Genomic DNA, 18,477 nt, shown 5'->3' with positions numbered 1-18,477 from the left:
CCATTTGAACTTACCACGAGCAAGAGGCAACAAAATGGCGGAAAGGCTCTTCCGTCATCACTACTGATGCAAGGCTTCTTTTTCTCTCTTCTTGTCTTTCTTCATCTTGAGGAAACTGGGAGTGCGAAGTCCCTTCTTCTTCTTTTTCTTCTTGAAGTGTCTTTCGTCGGTGACCCCTGTAATCATAAGAAAATGTATATTGTCTTTATACTTTAAATTGCGTTATATTATCAAAAACTAATTTGTTGCTTTGTTAGTGTTTTGGAAGTTGCAGTCTCGGGCCACGCCGAAGCAATGCCTTCGTTTTCTGCCGTTCCTCAGTCACCGGCATCGCCTTCGTTTCTTAGTCAAGTCTTCGTTTTCTGCCGTTCCTCAGAAAACCATCGCCGAGGTCGCTGCCCGGTGGCAGTGGAACGCAGCTACAACAACAATCTGCCTTCAGTTGGACAAGCTGAGGCAAGATGCTTTTGCGTGCTTTTTGTCGGCTGTGGTGACACAGAGGAATAAGTGCGCTCAGGAACACGTCATGCAGCGGTGTAATAAAGGTCTACCGGGTAAACTTCTCCCTACCCTTCAAGCTTCACAGGCAAAGCCTTAAACAGTCTCGGTCCCGGCACGAAAAGGAATTTTTCCTGCGGAAATTGAGTTTCGATGTGTAATCATGGAGGTCTCGTTCACTAAGTTACAAGATAGACCTGTTATCCTTTTCCATGTCTACAGAATGGCATACCTCTCCAGTCTCCTATATCCAGTGAGTTCGGACCAACGTGCTGCAGCTTGTGTCACTAGTCCAGATCATCCTACTGATCCTAGACGTGAAATTTCACCGGAATGCTTCCAACTTGTGCGCTGAATCCACCGCGAGCGGAACCATAACTGGCAACAGCATCGAGGATAGAGAGAACAGAGGCTTTGAAGAGTGTAATCGTTGTTATCGATTCTCTTGTTCGAAAAGTCTGAGAAATCCACGTTATCTGTGGCATGTCTCTTGCAGCTATTGCTGCAATGTTTCTACATGACGTGATCTCAGTTCTCATCGACATTACCGAGTAACGAAAGAGATGCTTCAATTACTGTGCCGTTTGGTGATAGGTAGCGGTGCCCCATCTTCCGAACCTATGCGTATCTCAGTACTTCAAATTTAATCCCGTTGAATCGCATTATAGTCACTGGCATTCCGTTATTTATTGCAGATAGGTAGGTCTTCTTGCAGCCTCTCGCGATGCAACCAACGCGAGATCAAATCAAATAGGAAACATGTTTTTCAGGCAGTTTCACAAAAAATAAATAATTTTTCTCCATAGTTCATAGTCTCAGCATCACTCTATTATCTTGAACATCATTATTTTAGTACAATGATCAAGTAGTGCAATTTTTTCAGCTGTGTAACTATCTACGCACGTGCAACTATACTATACTATTATACTATTCTTTATATTATATATACTATTCTGAGAACAGTGCAACTATACACAAAAAATGGGTACCCATATCAACGAACATCAAAAACGCAGTGACTTGAATACATACTTCTACTTCTCCTAAACAATCAATCTATACATAATCATGTTAGGCAAAGTTAGTCCTACCGCAACTGATTATAAGCAATAACTAGTTCAACTAACATAATGATGGTACCGTATTCCTGTATTACCTCTTTACTGCTCTGCGACAGCGCACTGTGGTGAGCTTCAGTGTCTTCTCCATTAGCAGCAGTTTCTCCTGCAAACAAAGGATAACGATCATTAACATCCTTCAGTCGTATTCCCAGCAATAAGCGGATTAATAAAAAAAAAATTCCAATCGACTCTAGAAGACAGAAGATCAAATCGCATCTCTAGTAGAAATTAATTGAATTGTTGTGATCAATACATTTGAAATGCACTTTAGCGATTTCAAAATTTTGCTCAATTCCAATGAACACAATTAATAACAAGATCTAAAGTTATAATAAGCAGCAAAATTTTTGCTATTGAGCAATACAAATAATTGGTTAATCATTCAGAAAAATTCCCCTAACCTCGAGAATAATATTTATTGCTTAGCTGTCATTATCGCCTTTGAATTTCTAGAGTAGACAGAAACAATCTTAATCACTTGACAAAAAAATGCATGACCCTTTTCTTAGTTACTTTCTTCAATTATAAAGTTTGCGGATAGTAAAATACTAGTGTTGAACTAGGACGGTAGTTGCTCTAAATGCTTGAAAATAATCTAAATTAGCTTTGCACTTCACACGCCGGTACTTCGAGCAATAACTTCGTGTCTACACAACTAACTTACGGTTCGTCTTGCGTGGCATCGTCCACGAGCGACGGAAGTTCTGCTTCCTAGCAGACTTTACAAGGGCAGCGCTTGCTGCACCTTCTGTAGCGTCAGTGCCAGGAAGCACAGTTTACCAATAAATCATAGTTTAAACAGGGACCATGCAGGGTTTAGGTGATAATTTGAGCCAGTTCAGTTCAGGGTGAAGTGGTGGATACAAACAGGCCACATCAGTTAACGCAGATCATGCAGAATCCATCGATACCACAGCAGGTCAGAAGTAAATTAGTCGAAAAAATTAGAAATGTGAAGTAGAAGGAGTTGCAAATATTAATATTTAAAATATACAAAAAATGCACGTTTCATGCCAAGCCAGCGAAAAAATCCGAGGCAGTGAATTATGTGAAATGTTCCAATGCTCTGCAAACCAGTTTCTCAAAAGTATATAATAAGGGGGAAAAAAATCTCTTAGGGCAAGTGTACTAGCAAGACTTCCAATCTACAATTTAGCAATTATTTTTATTCCCATTGTCAAACAACTATAAACTTTTTCTGTAAATTCGAATTAACAACAATTGTCTGACAGTGATTAACAACTCGCAACTAGTCGTTGATATAATAAAGAGCAAATACATGTTGTACAAAAAATGATCCTATTTTATGGAAAAAATTCGCGACAATAGTTATTGAATTAAAAAAATAAGTGGGACGACAGACATGAAAACGAACCTGTAAGCTCAAGTGACGCAGGTCGCATGCGTGCAGTATCATTTTTAGTGATTATTTCATGATCGCTGGCGGTACCATGAGCGTCATAACGCATACGATCCTTCCTAAGGATCGGGACAGCTTCGTCAGCTACGTTGTAGTTAGCCACAGAGCCGTCAGTAGGAGCAATAGTGCCATTTACAGAAGCGTTAGGTACTGAAAAGCCGAAAATAACACATGCGTGTTTGTTAACCAGCAGCTACAACATGAAAATGGTCGTATATGTTAGGGGGGACTAAGGACGAACAAAGAAAAAATTGGCAAGGAGTATGAGATAGTGCACCACATGCAAACAGTGAAAAATTGTGAATTTTCAAGTAGTTGTTGCAGTACAAAGCCCATTTAACTAAAAGCAGATGCAAATAACTAAACAGCACGAAATGAGCGTCCATAACATACACATAACGTACGCGTGTACAAAAGCAGCACCAATCAAAGGGTAATTTTTTAACCACTAAGTTCATATAGTGCATCATTAAATTTGAATGACATTTGCAGCGATCACATGTGAACTGGTTCAATTTCGCAGGTAAAACCAATATATGTCGTCAGAGTAAAGTGGTGTCTAGGCGAGTCACCAAAGGCAACTATTTGCCAGTTGTTAACGACATATTTCAGTTAGGGAACATATAAATGTTTAACAGTAAAAAATCAAGCGAAAGAACGCGTAATTTTGTCAGAATACTTTTCTTCTTCCGAATCAAATGAGTAAAATATAACTGGGTTGTGCATTTCACGAATCAACTATAGTACTTGAAACATGACACGTTTGATTGATTTACTATGCTGAAGAACTTTTCTGTGCAATAATAAAACAGGACGTAATACTTTAACAGTAAGCTTTATGTAACCGCTTTATGTAACATGATAAATTAAAAGAAATGAGATGTGCGGTAGACTGTTGCTTGGTATCAAACACTTGCTGGGCTTACGCTTATATAAAAGACCCGCTACAGGAGAGTGAATATACATAAGACATGAATACCATTCCTGGGTAAAGAGTAACAAAATAAAAGTACATTAAACTATAGAAACTGCAATGCATGCTGTTCGCTCTTTCTCTTGCCGAATACGGAAGTCCCAATTCAGGGACACTTTTAAAGGTATAGCATGGAATTCTTTGAACTTATAATGGTAAAAGTGTCAACTTGAAAATAATAATTGACAAGAGCATATAACTATTCCCTACCGATAAGCTATTCTATTTTTCAACGGCGATCAGCTCGTTAATTTTTGCACGTTTCCTTTTATTATTAAAGCGACGCCGAATGGATGTATTCAAAACGTAAGTCCAAAGAACGAATATCTATAAGCTCTGTGCTTAGAATTAAATAACACAAATGACTTAGTGACGCATATACAAGAAGTTGAAGGAAATATTATTAGAAAAGCGGTAGTATAACTAGGGAAATATATGTATACAAAGTTTAGTGACATCAAACCACTCTTCCCGTGACAATTTCGTCATAAATTAAAAATGAACTTATTCTAGTCGCTTCACGAGTTAGCTTCACTGTTAAGAGAAACATGTTAAGATCTGTTTTAGGATTAAGCTGGAATGAGGGAATGTGTTAAATATGGGCACCAACTCTCAAACTGCTTGTGCGCTTGCGCATCAAGTCGACAACCGCACACAGATTAATTGCAGCCGAGGGTAACTTTAAATGGTTCATCGATACCAGATAAATAACATTTTAGTACCGATTACGAGAGTGTGAAGATATCCCCGAGTTAACATAAATGGGAGGAAGTTAAAACCGGTGAAGGATAAATAGATAATGCAAATATACTGTGCGTATGTGTACAGCGTGTAAACCGGGCCCACCAAAATGTTGTGAATTTTTTTGTAGTAGATGCGACCAATTTAGAGCCGGGTTGTTGTTGTTTAGAGCCGGGTTGTTAGAGCCGGGCAGAAGATGTACGCGCATTTTACTGAAAACGAGCGAAGATAACGATTCATGACGGATTGCAACAGAGGGCTTACTGTTGCGATTGCTTTTAAGCATTTTCTGGAGCCCTCTTGAGAGGGAGTTGGATCGCCCAGTCGGGGAAGAGACTGGAGTGGAACGTGCAGGACTTCTGGGGAACGTAGCGCGTCCCACACCTCGAGGTGAGATTGGGGAAGTGGGCGAGTTGTCTGCAGGAGTAAGTTGCTAGTAAAATATCCATCCAAATGTTCCCGTTTGCCCGCCAGGTAAGTTGTTAGAATTGAGTCAACAAATTGATTCAAATTAGTAGGCTTCTGAAATTAGGTGACAACCTGTCCCGGTTCCGCTGATAGTTGAACAAATTGAGAATTTAAATCACACTGAATTAGAAAATGAAAAATTAGTCGAAGATTATTTTTCTCCTCTGATGAAACTGCATTACCAAACTAGCCACAAAGATGTAAAATTTTAGTGCGTCGCAGAACTAAGTTAAAAATTATAGCCCAAGCGACAATTGCAGCGAATTGAAGTTACTCATGAAAAGAACTCGTAATAAAACATACACATACTCTACAGTAAGTTGTGAAAACTTATTCTATTATTTAGTTTACACACGAGTAGTCAAACTGCGAGGAAGTTAATCAAGTCTCGTTGCGAGCATCACAAAGGCAAACATCTTCAAATTTAAATGGGAAAACACGTCGTATCAGGTCATTTGAAAATTCAACGATAATCATTAACGATTTTGGTGATGGTCACTGCGAGGGCACAGCGTTTCTATGCCTTGATCCAAACACCACAGCGATATGCGGCGATATTACTGACACATTGATAATCTTCAAGAAGAATTAATAGGCATAGTGATGCAAACGAAGCAGAGCACCAAAATCAGCCAATGAACGGTAATCATAGGAGCTTATTTATATAGAAATTGTATGCGGTTTTCAATGTCAAATATAAAATTTTCTGTGTGCACACATTATTCACTAACATCAACATGGAAACTAAACCAACATCAACACATTAGATGGAATAAAAATTTCCAATCCATCCCAATAGGTTTCAAATACAAAACGGTATCACTAAGCAGGTTTGGCACTCAACAGCAGCAATTGTTAGCGTACATAGAAGCTCAAAATACGACGACTTCATTGAACGAGGGATGAGGTGTGTAGAACACGGATTGGTTCATAAGGAAAGCAGAGCGATTTTAGTTGACGATCACTCGAGCACACTCGGCTCTCACCGCCGGCGCGGCTAGCGGAGCAAGCTGTAGCCACGATGCCCGTCTCAACCGGAGGGCAACTGACGCAGGGGCGTGGCGGTAAAACCTTGACATTAGCGTGCACCCGCTGGGGTTGATCCCTTGTTTGCTGTGCGTTGAGGGCGGGGACAGACGACGACGGAGGCGGTAGTGTCTTAGGCTTAGGAGGCACGGGAGGCTTCGGACCGCCCACACTCCGAGTACTTAACGTGAGACTTTGCACACTTACCCCGTCTAGAGCGAGAGAAAAGTCCAGTAAAAGAGCATAATTATTTCCAGACGGGGACGTGAATTTGTCCATGACATGAGCGATACAAATGTTTTCCTCTATCATGATTTTTGACGTCATTGGATTGACTCACGACACGGCATATATATCATTTCTCTTATTATAGTTACAGACACAATACCATATTCATATTTTGAAAAACACATGAGTTCAGGAGCACGCAACCAATACAAGCACAAATTAATTAACACGAAACCAAGTCTGAAGCTTGAAATCTTGCAACTTCTGACTCAATTGCGTTTATAACCCACTTCGAGTAGCTGCAAAACCACAAAGCTATTTCTTAAGAATAACTACTGAGAATATGTGTAATAAATCGTCACCGAACGCTTACAATCACGTTACGTTGAAACTTGGCTGCAATATTCAAATGAAAATGGATTTACTAACACTCGAGAGAGTTGAGTGTTAGTGGACCAGCCCCCTAATTCTTTTCATTGTGCTTCAAATTCCCACACACATCATTGTTATAAATAGTTAATAAAATACACACAAACGTTCTTGCTTCATTACTGAAATGTTCCTATTAAATTCTTTACTGTAGATGAAACGACACGGAAAATGATATCGCCGGTGCAGTAAAACACCAATATAAGACGCTACTTGTTAATAACAAAATGCTTCCTAGCGTACCAAAATTATGCTTATTCGAACCAGAATACGATTAAAAATTCGTAGAAAATAGTTGACAGGCAGCCCTGATAAAGATAACATACAAGCAACGAGAAATGTTTTAATAGTTAAGCTAGAATTTTTTTATTCAAATGAGGCAGTTTGAAACCACAATACGTTAAAAAAAGCAGCTACAGCAATAAACGAACACCCTTGGGACACGGAGTAGGCAAGAGAAATAATCGAGAGAAGCTGTTAGGGTCACACGGCCACTGACCATCGTTGATACACACTGGATGTGCTATGCCTGCACGCGGAGCTACTTGAGTGTGAACCACGAGCTGCGTTCCATCCGTCCTTCGTGTCGATGAAATTCGTTGGCCTGAATACATCACAACTAACATCATTTTACACTTCAAGGTACGTGTAATGTAACTCCTTTGAATTAGTATGACGCCGGTGCTTGTATGAACATACCGTTGGCAATATCGCTTCATTAAAAGTAACTTATTTAAAATACTATAGTAGGTACTTATTTTAGAATATTAGGAACAGAAGTCTAATGTCCTCGGGTAATGCACTTTTAAATGATCTTAAAAAAGAAACAGACTCTAGAATTCAAAAGAATACATTAACCATCAGCTTAGCAAAGATTGTGCATAATTCCAACAGTTAGCATACGAAAACATTGAAATCAATACTACTTGCAGATGCTGGTTCATTTTCCAAAATTAGTGCCTAAAAATGAATGTTTTCAACTGACACAAGCATGAAATATCATGCAGCGTGAGAAAAGTGAAGGCTCGTGCTGGTGAGAACTAGAGATGCCAGACAGACAATACGCGCGTATAAATGAAAACATTCACGTTTAAATAAGCTACATTTCACAAGCTATTAAGGAAAATAGTTTTCAGGCACAAAAAGATTAACTGCAGGAGGATTTGCAGACGAGAACTTGCGAACAATGCAAAACTAGCAAAATCCAAACAAAATGAATAACTTTTTGTCAACACTAGACACTGAATATCGGCAGTATAAACATCAGAGGAGTAAAATATAATAAAAGTTGAATTTAGATCAAATGATGTATGGATAGCGTCAAGGACAAAAACATTAAGCCACCTTATGATGCGAGATGCAGGTGTAAAAAATAACCAATGTAATTATGAAAGGTAGATCTGTAAATTTAGAATCTGATGAGAAAATGAATAGATAGATGGTCGTGACATGATGAACTACCATGTCTCAAAGTGAGGTAAACTAAGAAAAAAAAAGATAATTCGCGCTGGTGCAAAAATGCCAAGCAATGCGGCGAAAAAAGTTGGCACAAGTCTTCACAGACGAAGCATCACGAAGTGCACGATACGTCGTTGCCGTCTTCAACCACACTAGCTTCGTCAAACCAGTAATTTAGTAGCGAACTGAAGTTCCGATGTTGATTGACCAGATAACACTAGAATACTTCAAATGTCACGATAACGACGATTTTCAACGAAATCGAACCAAAATAACCAGAAAACAGAACTAAAAAAACCTTGGGAAGTGATATAGACTCTAACTACATCAACAATGCCTTTCTGGAGAAGATGACTTGGAAAAAGTAGGTAAGAACGGCTTTGATGTCTGAATTAACATGCAAAAGTTTTCAAGATATTAATAAAAACGAGCACGAGTATACAGTAATCGTACCGTCAGTGTCGGAGAGCGGACTCAGCGGACTGGTAGCATCGAAACCGTCGCCCATATCCCCGACGATACCGCGCTCTGCTCGCTCAGGACTGATGTGAAGTTTCTCCACTTCAATCTCCTCGACTGAAGGCAATATTGACAAGGATTAGACACGAATTTGGTTAAAAAATATTGAAAAGTAAAGTGATGCGACTCGGTTTGTAAATCTGAACTTGGAAAAGAAATATGATCATTATTTTAAAATTTATTCTTCAAATTGTTCCCTGAAGAACAAATAATGAAGGAAGAAAAATCAAACTTCTGGAATTATGAAATTCTACCAGAAAATACCAAACAATAAACGTAGAGTACTTGTAGAAGTGTTGAGAACATTTACAACAAAGCTGACACGACTCACTAGGCTCGCCACGCTGCTTCCTTTCGACGAGGAGTTTGTAGTCGTCAAGCTCTTGATCAGAAATTGCATCGAAGGGATTCTTAGCATAAGGAGTTTTGTAGACGACGGCGTTGTGTTGGAAGTCCCTCTGGATGATGCCTTTGCTAGCGGCGCCCACGAGCACCGTGTGGTCAGCAGCGTTGCTGATGGTTGCGTCTTGCATACGACGCACCTCATCCCATGTCACGCCTTCCAGCAGGTGACTTGTCGGGCCCGCACTCAAGTTACCGATGCGGCGGTTCTCTTTGATCTGAACAACAAGTGTTAAGAAGTGCATTGAAATTTATCGACCAATGAACATTCGTTTGGAAAGGCTGCAGGATCTGACGTAAAATAATGAAAACATTTCTTCTCTAGAAGTCGTGCACATACTAGATCGAAATGCTCTACAGAATGACTGAAAAATTGAAGAAATTAATTATTATACTTGAATTCTGAACTTCCTCAACGAAATAATGCGATCGCTTGATAATTAAAGATCTAGAACGAAACGTTCATTCAGGAAAAAATTTATGTAAAGCATTATTAATACAAGCGTCATTACTGTTCATTAACCATCGAAGGTACTTGACCATCGATGAATTTGGTACTTAACCAATAACCATCGAAGGAGTTAAATTTGAATTTAACCATCGAAGGTACTTAACCATTACTTGAACTTCTTGAAACAGAATTTTATAACAACAAATTCCAGTGACATTCAGACTTCGAACTAAACTGACTGACTAGTGAGAAGGTGGATACAGAAACATGAAAAACACGTTACATACCGCTTTCTGTATTTTTTTGAACTCCTTGGGGTCGGTGTCCTTAGGAACAAACTGCAAGCTGGCGTCGAGCTTGACAGCATTCGAGTGAGTCGGAGAGCCATCGGCAACCCACTGTAAGTTAAACGAAACATCGCTGAGAATGTGTCATTTATGAAGACAAATAATCAAGGAATAAAAAATTGGCTATATAGACCCAACAAACTGTAAGGTGGCTGATCGTACGAATCACGTCAACATTGACAACAACTTAGACGAGTTCTTGGTGCATTTAAAATATCATACATGGAGGATCATTTGGTTTGTGGCATTGGGGAAGGCAGCAATTAAAAAAATCAAATGAGACTAAATTTAGTTTTTTTTAGTCAGCCACCGAAATTACAAAACCTAAAAAATAATATGTTAAACAAAGATTACGGTCTTCCACGTGTGAACCAAATATCAAGATGTATTCTGCAAGTTAATTCTTCTCCATTTCAGCCGCTCACTTTGAACATAATTAATCAGAAGTTTGCCTGTCAAGCGTAACTATAAAAAAAAAAACATACCTGGTCCCTCACGATAAGTCCGGCGTAAGTAACCGAAGTGGAGTTCAAACCTAACGGAAATTAAACGAACGATTTGTTGATCCGGTCGGGTGAATTTTTTATACTCAATCGTTCCGTGAGACAGCCTAAATTTTTGTGTTTTTCATAAATAACACAGAGTCAGTAACATTGCAGGACCGTCATTAGGTGGCCACATTCATTGAAATCGAATGATGTTGGGTTGAAAAAATAAATTTAAAAAAAGGTCACCTATGTTAGTACTGATGGGGAAATTGTGTGACAGAACACGAGACCATGTAACGCGCACTAATAACCAAGTTCGCCGTACTTACGAGAATAGTGTTTCACCTAAAGCAGAGCCCGAGCTGTATCCTCCTCTCCAAACATGGCATTAATTTAGTATTTCAGACTAAAATTCTGCTATTAACACCAAGAAGTTATCAAAAAACGACTTTCAGTTAAAAGATATCTGCTAACCTTTACTCCGTGTCGCTTGTTTTCGTTCGGCGGTCATCAAGGCAATACGTACTTTTAAATCCTAGAAGAACTAAAGCGATCGAAATATCATGGCCCTTCCTTTTTTTAAGACGTATTGTGCATCAATGTCGAATTATCCGTCAGCCCTGCGGTATTGTTAGGCTCACGCTACCAATGCTCACTCAGGTGGTTGCAAAGCTCAAGCTGGTCCATCTCTCCCTGTACTTGCATTTAAAAACTAACATCTTATCTCAGGATTAATGGATTAAAGCAAAACTCCGAGGTCAGACAATCAGAACCTCATAATCAATGGACTAAGGAAAATAATTACTAGACGTCACAGTGTCAGGGTGAGCAGCCAGAGCAGCAAGACATGAGCCTAACAAAGCTGCAGTGCTTATGGCGCACCAAGACGAGGGCTGCAGGAGTGCCAGCATTTGATGCATTAGAGAGACGGAGGAGCTTTGGCCTCTTGAACCACCAACTGAGAACTTGCAGAGCGCTCGAGAACATCACATAGTTAAATAACTTATAATGATGCAATGTTAAAGTTTCAGATGGGCAATATTTCCGAATATCATATTGCCAAGCTGACATTGCGACGTTACCTTGAATATCAATAAGCAAAGTAGCGCATGTTGATGTTCTCGAGACTAATGCAGTACGAAATGTTGCGAGCATTAGGTAGCGTGTGCATAATAATACCACGGGAGACGCTCAGGCGACTTTATTAGAGGCAGAACAGTGAGTATATTGAACACCTTACACGAGTCTTATGCTAAACGTTGACAAAATAGTAAGGGATGTTGCAGCAAATTACTCCTGCAAAGCCTAGGCAACAAATACGAAGAAAAATTTTAGACGTGAAATTAAAAAAATATCTATCAAAGGAATAGTCTTGTGGAACAATCACTTGATTTTTAGCAGATATGAAAATTAGGCTTAAATTACAATATCAAATGAGATTCAAAACATCAGAGAAATAATTGAACTAAAATTACATTATAGTATTTGATTCAATATCAAAATAGACGATTTATAATTAAGAAAAATTTGGAGAACATTGGCTACATAATTTTTCTTGAACCAATGTCAAACATAACCGACGCAGTAATTAGACGACCACAGCAGCCACGTGTCTACATTTAGTGGAATGACACACAAAGTAGCGATGACTGAGCCGAAGAATATCATGTCAAACTTTATATATTGCAGTGAATGAAGGCTATTTTTTTACGAACATCACAGAGTGTCAAGTTCTCATGGCGAACTTACTGTAGATCAAGTAGCTGACGGGAACCAATATCAGTCCATTATAACAAACTATGACATTTCACAATTATATCATTTCAGAAAATTGACTGCTACAATTTGCGTACACATTTTGACTAGCTTCTTGGATATTACATGAAAAAATAATAGGTCAATTTAAGCACCTCTACGTTGATGAACGGCATTCTCAAGTCGTGGCTTATAGGAAAATTGTGCGTAATTTTGACCTAATTTTTTTGACCTCAATTGCCTAAGACCTAATAGGCAATTGAGCTATTGAGAAGCAAATACTTTCTCTTCGAGAGAAAGAGATAAATATGCGGATTGCAAACTGCACAATACTGTTCACACGCAAGCAGAGCAAATTCCTGTACACCAAAGCTAAAATTATCAACAAAACGTACTTCGAGGAACGAGAACTTCATTAGCATGATGAGCATCTTAATAGAAATAAAATTCAACCAACAAGATACCTTGAAAAGGTAAGAAAATGAATCATTCTACAATTCAATGCCAAATTTTGGCAACTTAGTGCATGATTTCTAATTGCACTTTGGATGGGACATCATAAGATTTACGATTGCACATCATGTATATTCATTTTCAGATAAAGATCCACGAACACAAAAGAGATTTGAACTGCTTCAATCATAATTGAAATTTATGCATTGTTTCAAGACGTCTAGAAGAGTAGTGGCGTTTTCATTACAAGGGCCATTGCATCACTAAACTGAATTATACTCATCATTTTAAAATATCAAACGCAGAGCAAACCTCACCACACTTAAGTTCTAGGTAATATCAGTTCAATTAGCAGGCATTAGCTGCCAGTCTAAGGTTTTTTAAAAAAACTAACTTAAAATAAAATTATCTTAGAAAGCAATGCTGAAAACTTGCTAATAATTATTCCAGATCATGCCCCAATGAACGTGATCACGAACAGAATCGATAAAGAAATTATTCGAATTGTACGACGGTGAATTGTCAGGCGGTTGTTGCAGTTTTGAAACATGTTCCAGCATTTACACTCGGCAACCAATGGAATATTGTAATACTCATGACAGAATCAAGGCAATGAATTATTTATCGTTCTTGTTAAGATTCTCGATGGTGATGACTTCTACCTTGGTGATCTTCTTAGGATCAGACGAGCCGGTCTCGAGGATCTCGACCTTCTGGTAGACGTTGGGGGAGTTGAGCCAGCGAGACTTGTCGTTGACGCGCTTGCCGTCCAGCAGGCGGCGCAGTGGGCTGTGGTAAACGGATTATTTATTATAGCAACTTTTTAATGAAAATGGTTGTGAAAGTTTGTAGGAGGATTTCGCTCGCTTGATGTCTTTGTTCAACCATGTAACGCCATACATAGTTGAATAAAACAGCATTTAATTTCTGTTCCAACTCCTATAATACTTCTATTTCAGTTTACCTCCAGTAGCCAAATTAGCATGAACAAAACACTATACATTCTTAGCTGTTTATTTATACTCATTAAAAAACCCTAAATCATTAACAGGAATCGAGTTGAAGAATCAACTTGATAGGTGGACAGTAGCAGGAACAAGACATTGATGACATGAAAGGTACCTCCTGAGACCGTCCTCATCGTAGAGCTGGCCGTAGTTGGAGGCTGTGGGTGGCAAGGCGACGTCGCTCTGTACGCTGCAGCTCGATTGCTTCACAAGAGGGTTGCGGTAGATGTAACCCGTACGCATGCCCTGTGAATGAACTCTTCTCTGTATTGTGGTCAGACCACAAACAAACCTTGGCGATTTTTCATTTGTTTTACATATGTCTCATAAGTAAATGAAACCGTTCCAAACGACAGCCAAATGAAATTAGTAGGCAACCGAAATCATATTAGTGACACAACCAATACAATTCAGCAATTTTTACCATCTCATAAAAAAAATACTTTTTCCTTAGTGTACGAATGCATTAACTGTTGTCATCAGCGTAATTGGCAATATAAATTAACAACCGGTAGCTAGTTATCACTAAAGTTTAACTAGCTAGTTATCACTTAAGTTTAACACAGAAGTTAAAACAAATTGCCAAGCAAAAAGAAAAACTTTAGCAGAAGATACATACTGCGTTGTCAAGAGAACGCATGAGCGCCTCAAATTCCATCTCTCCAGTCTTGAATTTGCGAGTTTTCGGGCCTTGACCAGCGGCGCCTCCCTCCTGTGCATCCAAAAATGGAAAAATGAGGTTAATAAAAGAAAAAAAAACACTAAGATGACTTGTAATTACTTAATTAGATCGATTTGCAGTGACCTATAAAGTTCTAACAGTGATTCGAAAGCTTAATGTTCACGGATACAAACAGCAATCTCGAAAATTCGAAAAATGTAAACAATTCGTACTGGGAAGAAATACAGAGAAGTGCTAAAACTCAGAAAACACGCAACGTCGGCCACTAAGCAAATATGAAAGAATCCAGCAGTCATTTATTAATAAGTATGTTTTTGAAAGCTACTCTCCCAAAAAGTACTTTTTCCCTACTACACGTTCACATTTTTTGGGGCGAAGTTCAGTACACAATTTTTTGTTGTAACTTCATCTCGTGGGAATACGCACACTTTTGCTGTCGACGCCACCAAAGCCCACTCTGGCGGTGTCGTAAGCGAGCTGTCTCACGTCGTCGCTCACAAGGATCAGATTGTCCAGGCCAACAGGAACTAGCTTCATCTGAACACACAGAATATCATTGAGCACCTAATTGGAATGGGGTAATTTAGTTAGCAGTTAATAAAGTCTCAAAATAACAAAATATCATTTAGCACCTAATGGAATAAAGGTTCAATTTATTTAGTTGGCATTTAGATCTCACAATATTTCATGATCATGTAAAAAAAAACACACTTCGGTGTGTATCAAAACTAGTACTGAAAAGAATGTATTGATAGTATTACAGAAAGATACAAATAATTAGGAGTGCAAAATCAGTGAAGGTATATACCTGATTTTCACATGCAAGCACGAGATGGTAGAGGTTGTACCAGGCCTCCTCGATGGATTCACCGCAGCACACGGCACCGTGGTTACGAAGCATCATTACCTGTCATCGACGTTTGACGAACATTGGCATTTTATTGTTAATTAATATCCTAACTTATTAATATCGTTCATATAAAAACTGTAAGAAATGCACATTGATAGGATTGTGTTTTCGAAGCCTCAAATTTTTGAGCAAGCACTAACGCATTGGTATACTAGACATCAAAGATACTCTTCGACTTAGCGCCTATTCAGATTTCGAGAAGTAACACTGACCTTGTTGATGGGCCCCATGTCTCTCACAAGCTGTTCCTTTTCTTCAGGGTTGACGAAGATGCCTTGATAGGTGTGGTAGGAGACATCACCGAAGAGGAGAGACTCTTGAGACAGGGGCAGCAGCCCTTGCTTCATGGCGGACACGGCAACGACGGAGGGCGTGTGTATGTGCAAGATGCAGCGTAGGTCAGGACGTGATGCGTGCAGTGCAGAGTGAAGCATGAAACCCGCGACGTTCACACCAAAGTTAGTAGAGCCAGGGTCAACTACTTGCCCCTGTAACCAGAGAATGATGAATTGAGGCACAATCGAAGGAACGATACAAATTCTATACATAATGGATCCTGCAATCCTAGACTTTGAAAAAAATGTGCAATGTTCTTAGGCAAAGAATCACCAGCAAAATATTACAACTAGTTTCTGAATAATGAAGTACCGTACAATGTCAAATGGGAAACGAAAACGGTTCATGTTTCACTACTAATAACGGGAGAACTAAATCACATGGGTGAAGCTAAGACAAAGTTAATGTTAATTGAAATGTGATCGTTGGATCCAAGATAAGGAATTCCTGAAAAAAATCATTCACACTTGCGTGAGAAGCTGATGAAAACATTATTTACTGTACCTGAACAAGGACCGCGTACAAAATTCCGGAGTTAAAGCAACGTGACTCACTTGCATATCTACTTTGACCAAGGTAGAAGCAGTGACCTCGCTGTACAGCAGACCGAAGGGGTTCAGCAAGAAGTGTTCCTGGTCTTGACTCACTCGAGCCTGCACAGCAACGAAAGATCTTCATTTGAACTTACATGCGTTGCCAGTCAAAAAATTAACCCTCATACGTCATACGTAACGAGTGGCATTTGATCTCTTATGCAGAGAACAAGGCTAAGTAAGAATTCATTGTTCCGGATCATAATCATGAGATAATGAATGCATAAATAACAAGTTAATTCAGCTACGAAATCCTTCCTATTACATATTACAGCAGAGCTTCAAGCTCGTTTGATTTGTTATTTAAAACATGCTGCATGATGGAGGTTGCGTCAGGAAGTAAGGGGGTACCAACAAACGTCCTACATTGCAACATGACAAATAGAGCTGCATGTTGAGTAGCCTCACCGAGCAGTGGTTGTAGATGTTTTGCGACCAGCCGTACATGTCAATGAGTCTGTAGAGAGCCGCTAGCTTGCACCTCAACAGTTTCTCTCCCTTGGCAAAATTCAGGCCTTCCAAGCCTCGTAAATCGTTGATGGGGCACAGACTCTGCGTATCTGCAACACGGTATAAAGATAGCATGGAATATTTTCAAAACTATGAAAATAAATTAAAGAAAACACGGCTCAATTGAGCAGTATAGCGTAAAAACTTATTAAACCAACGTTTATGACCGTTTTCGACACATGAACGTAAAGGAATAAATCTTGCTCACGTCTGAACATGCCGCCTCTGCTGCCTGGTATGCCGATGAGCTCAGAGATGTTCTGCAGCGCCTGTACTCCCGAGTATCCCTCTGACAGCTGCGACTCGACGATCTTCTCAAGCTCTTCCCTGAACGCCACCGAGTTCATGATGGCCTCTACACGTTTGCGCCGCTCCATCTCCTGCAATACACGTAAAAATCTCAAATTTATACGAACAATTTTTAGGCATGAATTACGAGTAACGTTCAAATTCATTATAGTTTATTCCTTATAACACAGATCATACTATAAGGGCCTGAAAATGCCTAAGGCAGTAACTTCATAAGACATTTCCGCTAGCTAAAAATGAGAATGTGTTCTGGTATGAGTAATTAACTTGATTAAGTACTCGATGTTGAACTTTTATCATACCTGCAATTTACATTAATTTATGACAGTGATTGATACCAAAATGAAACTAATACTTTGTAGATCTTATCCTGCATCAGCTCAAAGATTCAGCACAAAGTGAACGAAGAAATATATATAAGTCAAGGAATGCACACTGAGCCAACAAGGCGCCCTTATTTCAATCAATCCATCACACTTGAATAGAATGAAGCTTCAACATAAGGGCTTTCACCAATAATTAGTTTTCAGCAGCGAGACAGACGAAGTTAAATCACTTCAATGGTGAACAGGATTTGCCAGGATTGCACTCGAGTTTGCTATAGACTATCGCCACCCACTGGCAAACGAGTTCATATGTTCAGTGACAAGTACTGTTCATTACGTCAATTATTGCGTCAATAGCGTTTGTTCCACATACCTAAAAGGCTACAAAAGAATACACGAAGATGACAGTGTGTAAATGATCGTGCGTAAAAATTTGATACCGTATGCCTATATGAATCGCAAATGGGCTTCATATCTGGAGGTTGATAAAATTTACGGATCGTTTCGCCAATAACCAGACGTCTTTTGGTGTAACGAAATAAAAGATCAAGGCATGTAAGATAAAATTGGCAAAAAAATGAACTATAAGTTTCAAAGATGGTGTGACCCCGAAGATCAAGGCATGTAAGATAAAATAAAAGATCAAGGCATGTTCAGTAGATAGATAGATTTCAGTAAATGCTAATGAAAGGCAACAAAAATTAAAAATTTTAGATATATGAAATAGGGAAAATAAAACTTTAGTGAAGCAAGAGGGCCAGAGTGAGAGAGACGGGTTTCTGCCGCCTGTGAGAAGGAGACTAGGAGTATAAATATAGCGCTGCAGTCACACTCGTCTCCTTGATCTCTCCTATTAATGCCTCACCATGCCGAGGCGTACACCTCATCCCTTATCGCCACAGAGATAAGTTCCGACTTCAACTTTCAATGAGATAAGATCTAGAAGCACTTCGCTAATGAATGATAACAACCCGCAGTAACCAAAGAGACATTCCAAAATACGAACTGTTAACACAAGATAACTATA

The 18,477-nt window shown here is 39.2% G+C and overlaps 1 protein-coding gene across 1 annotated transcript in view; it reads right to left on the bottom strand.

Moving 5' to 3' along the window:
• Window positions 1-18,477, bottom strand: part of LOC108681688 (protein hu-li tai shao) — a 33,464-nt gene that overhangs the window by 4,193 nt on the left and 10,794 nt on the right. Inside the window, 18 exon segments of the mRNA XM_047883603.1 lie at window positions 15-152; window positions 155-176; window positions 1,655-1,722; window positions 2,284-2,367; window positions 2,995-3,189; window positions 7,404-7,508; window positions 8,816-8,938; window positions 9,213-9,501; window positions 10,022-10,132; window positions 13,440-13,566; window positions 13,900-14,030; window positions 14,404-14,496; window positions 14,893-15,003; window positions 15,275-15,373; window positions 15,589-15,864; window positions 16,267-16,365; window positions 16,714-16,865; window positions 17,024-17,195. Coding sequence (XP_047739559.1) covers window positions 61-152; window positions 155-176; window positions 1,655-1,722; window positions 2,284-2,367; window positions 2,995-3,189; window positions 7,404-7,508; window positions 8,816-8,938; window positions 9,213-9,501; window positions 10,022-10,132; window positions 13,440-13,566; window positions 13,900-14,030; window positions 14,404-14,496; window positions 14,893-15,003; window positions 15,275-15,373; window positions 15,589-15,864; window positions 16,267-16,365; window positions 16,714-16,865; window positions 17,024-17,195 — 2,349 coding nt within the window. The 3' untranslated portion in view covers window positions 15-60.

The sequence above is a fragment of the Hyalella azteca genome, unplaced genomic scaffold, assembly GCF_000764305.2.
Source record: "Hyalella azteca isolate HAZT.00-mixed unplaced genomic scaffold, Hazt_2.0.2 contig13331, whole genome shotgun sequence".
NCBI classification, from domain to species: Eukaryota; Metazoa; Arthropoda; class Malacostraca; order Amphipoda; family Hyalellidae; genus Hyalella; species Hyalella azteca.
This window is presented reverse-complemented; position numbering and strand designations above follow the sequence as displayed.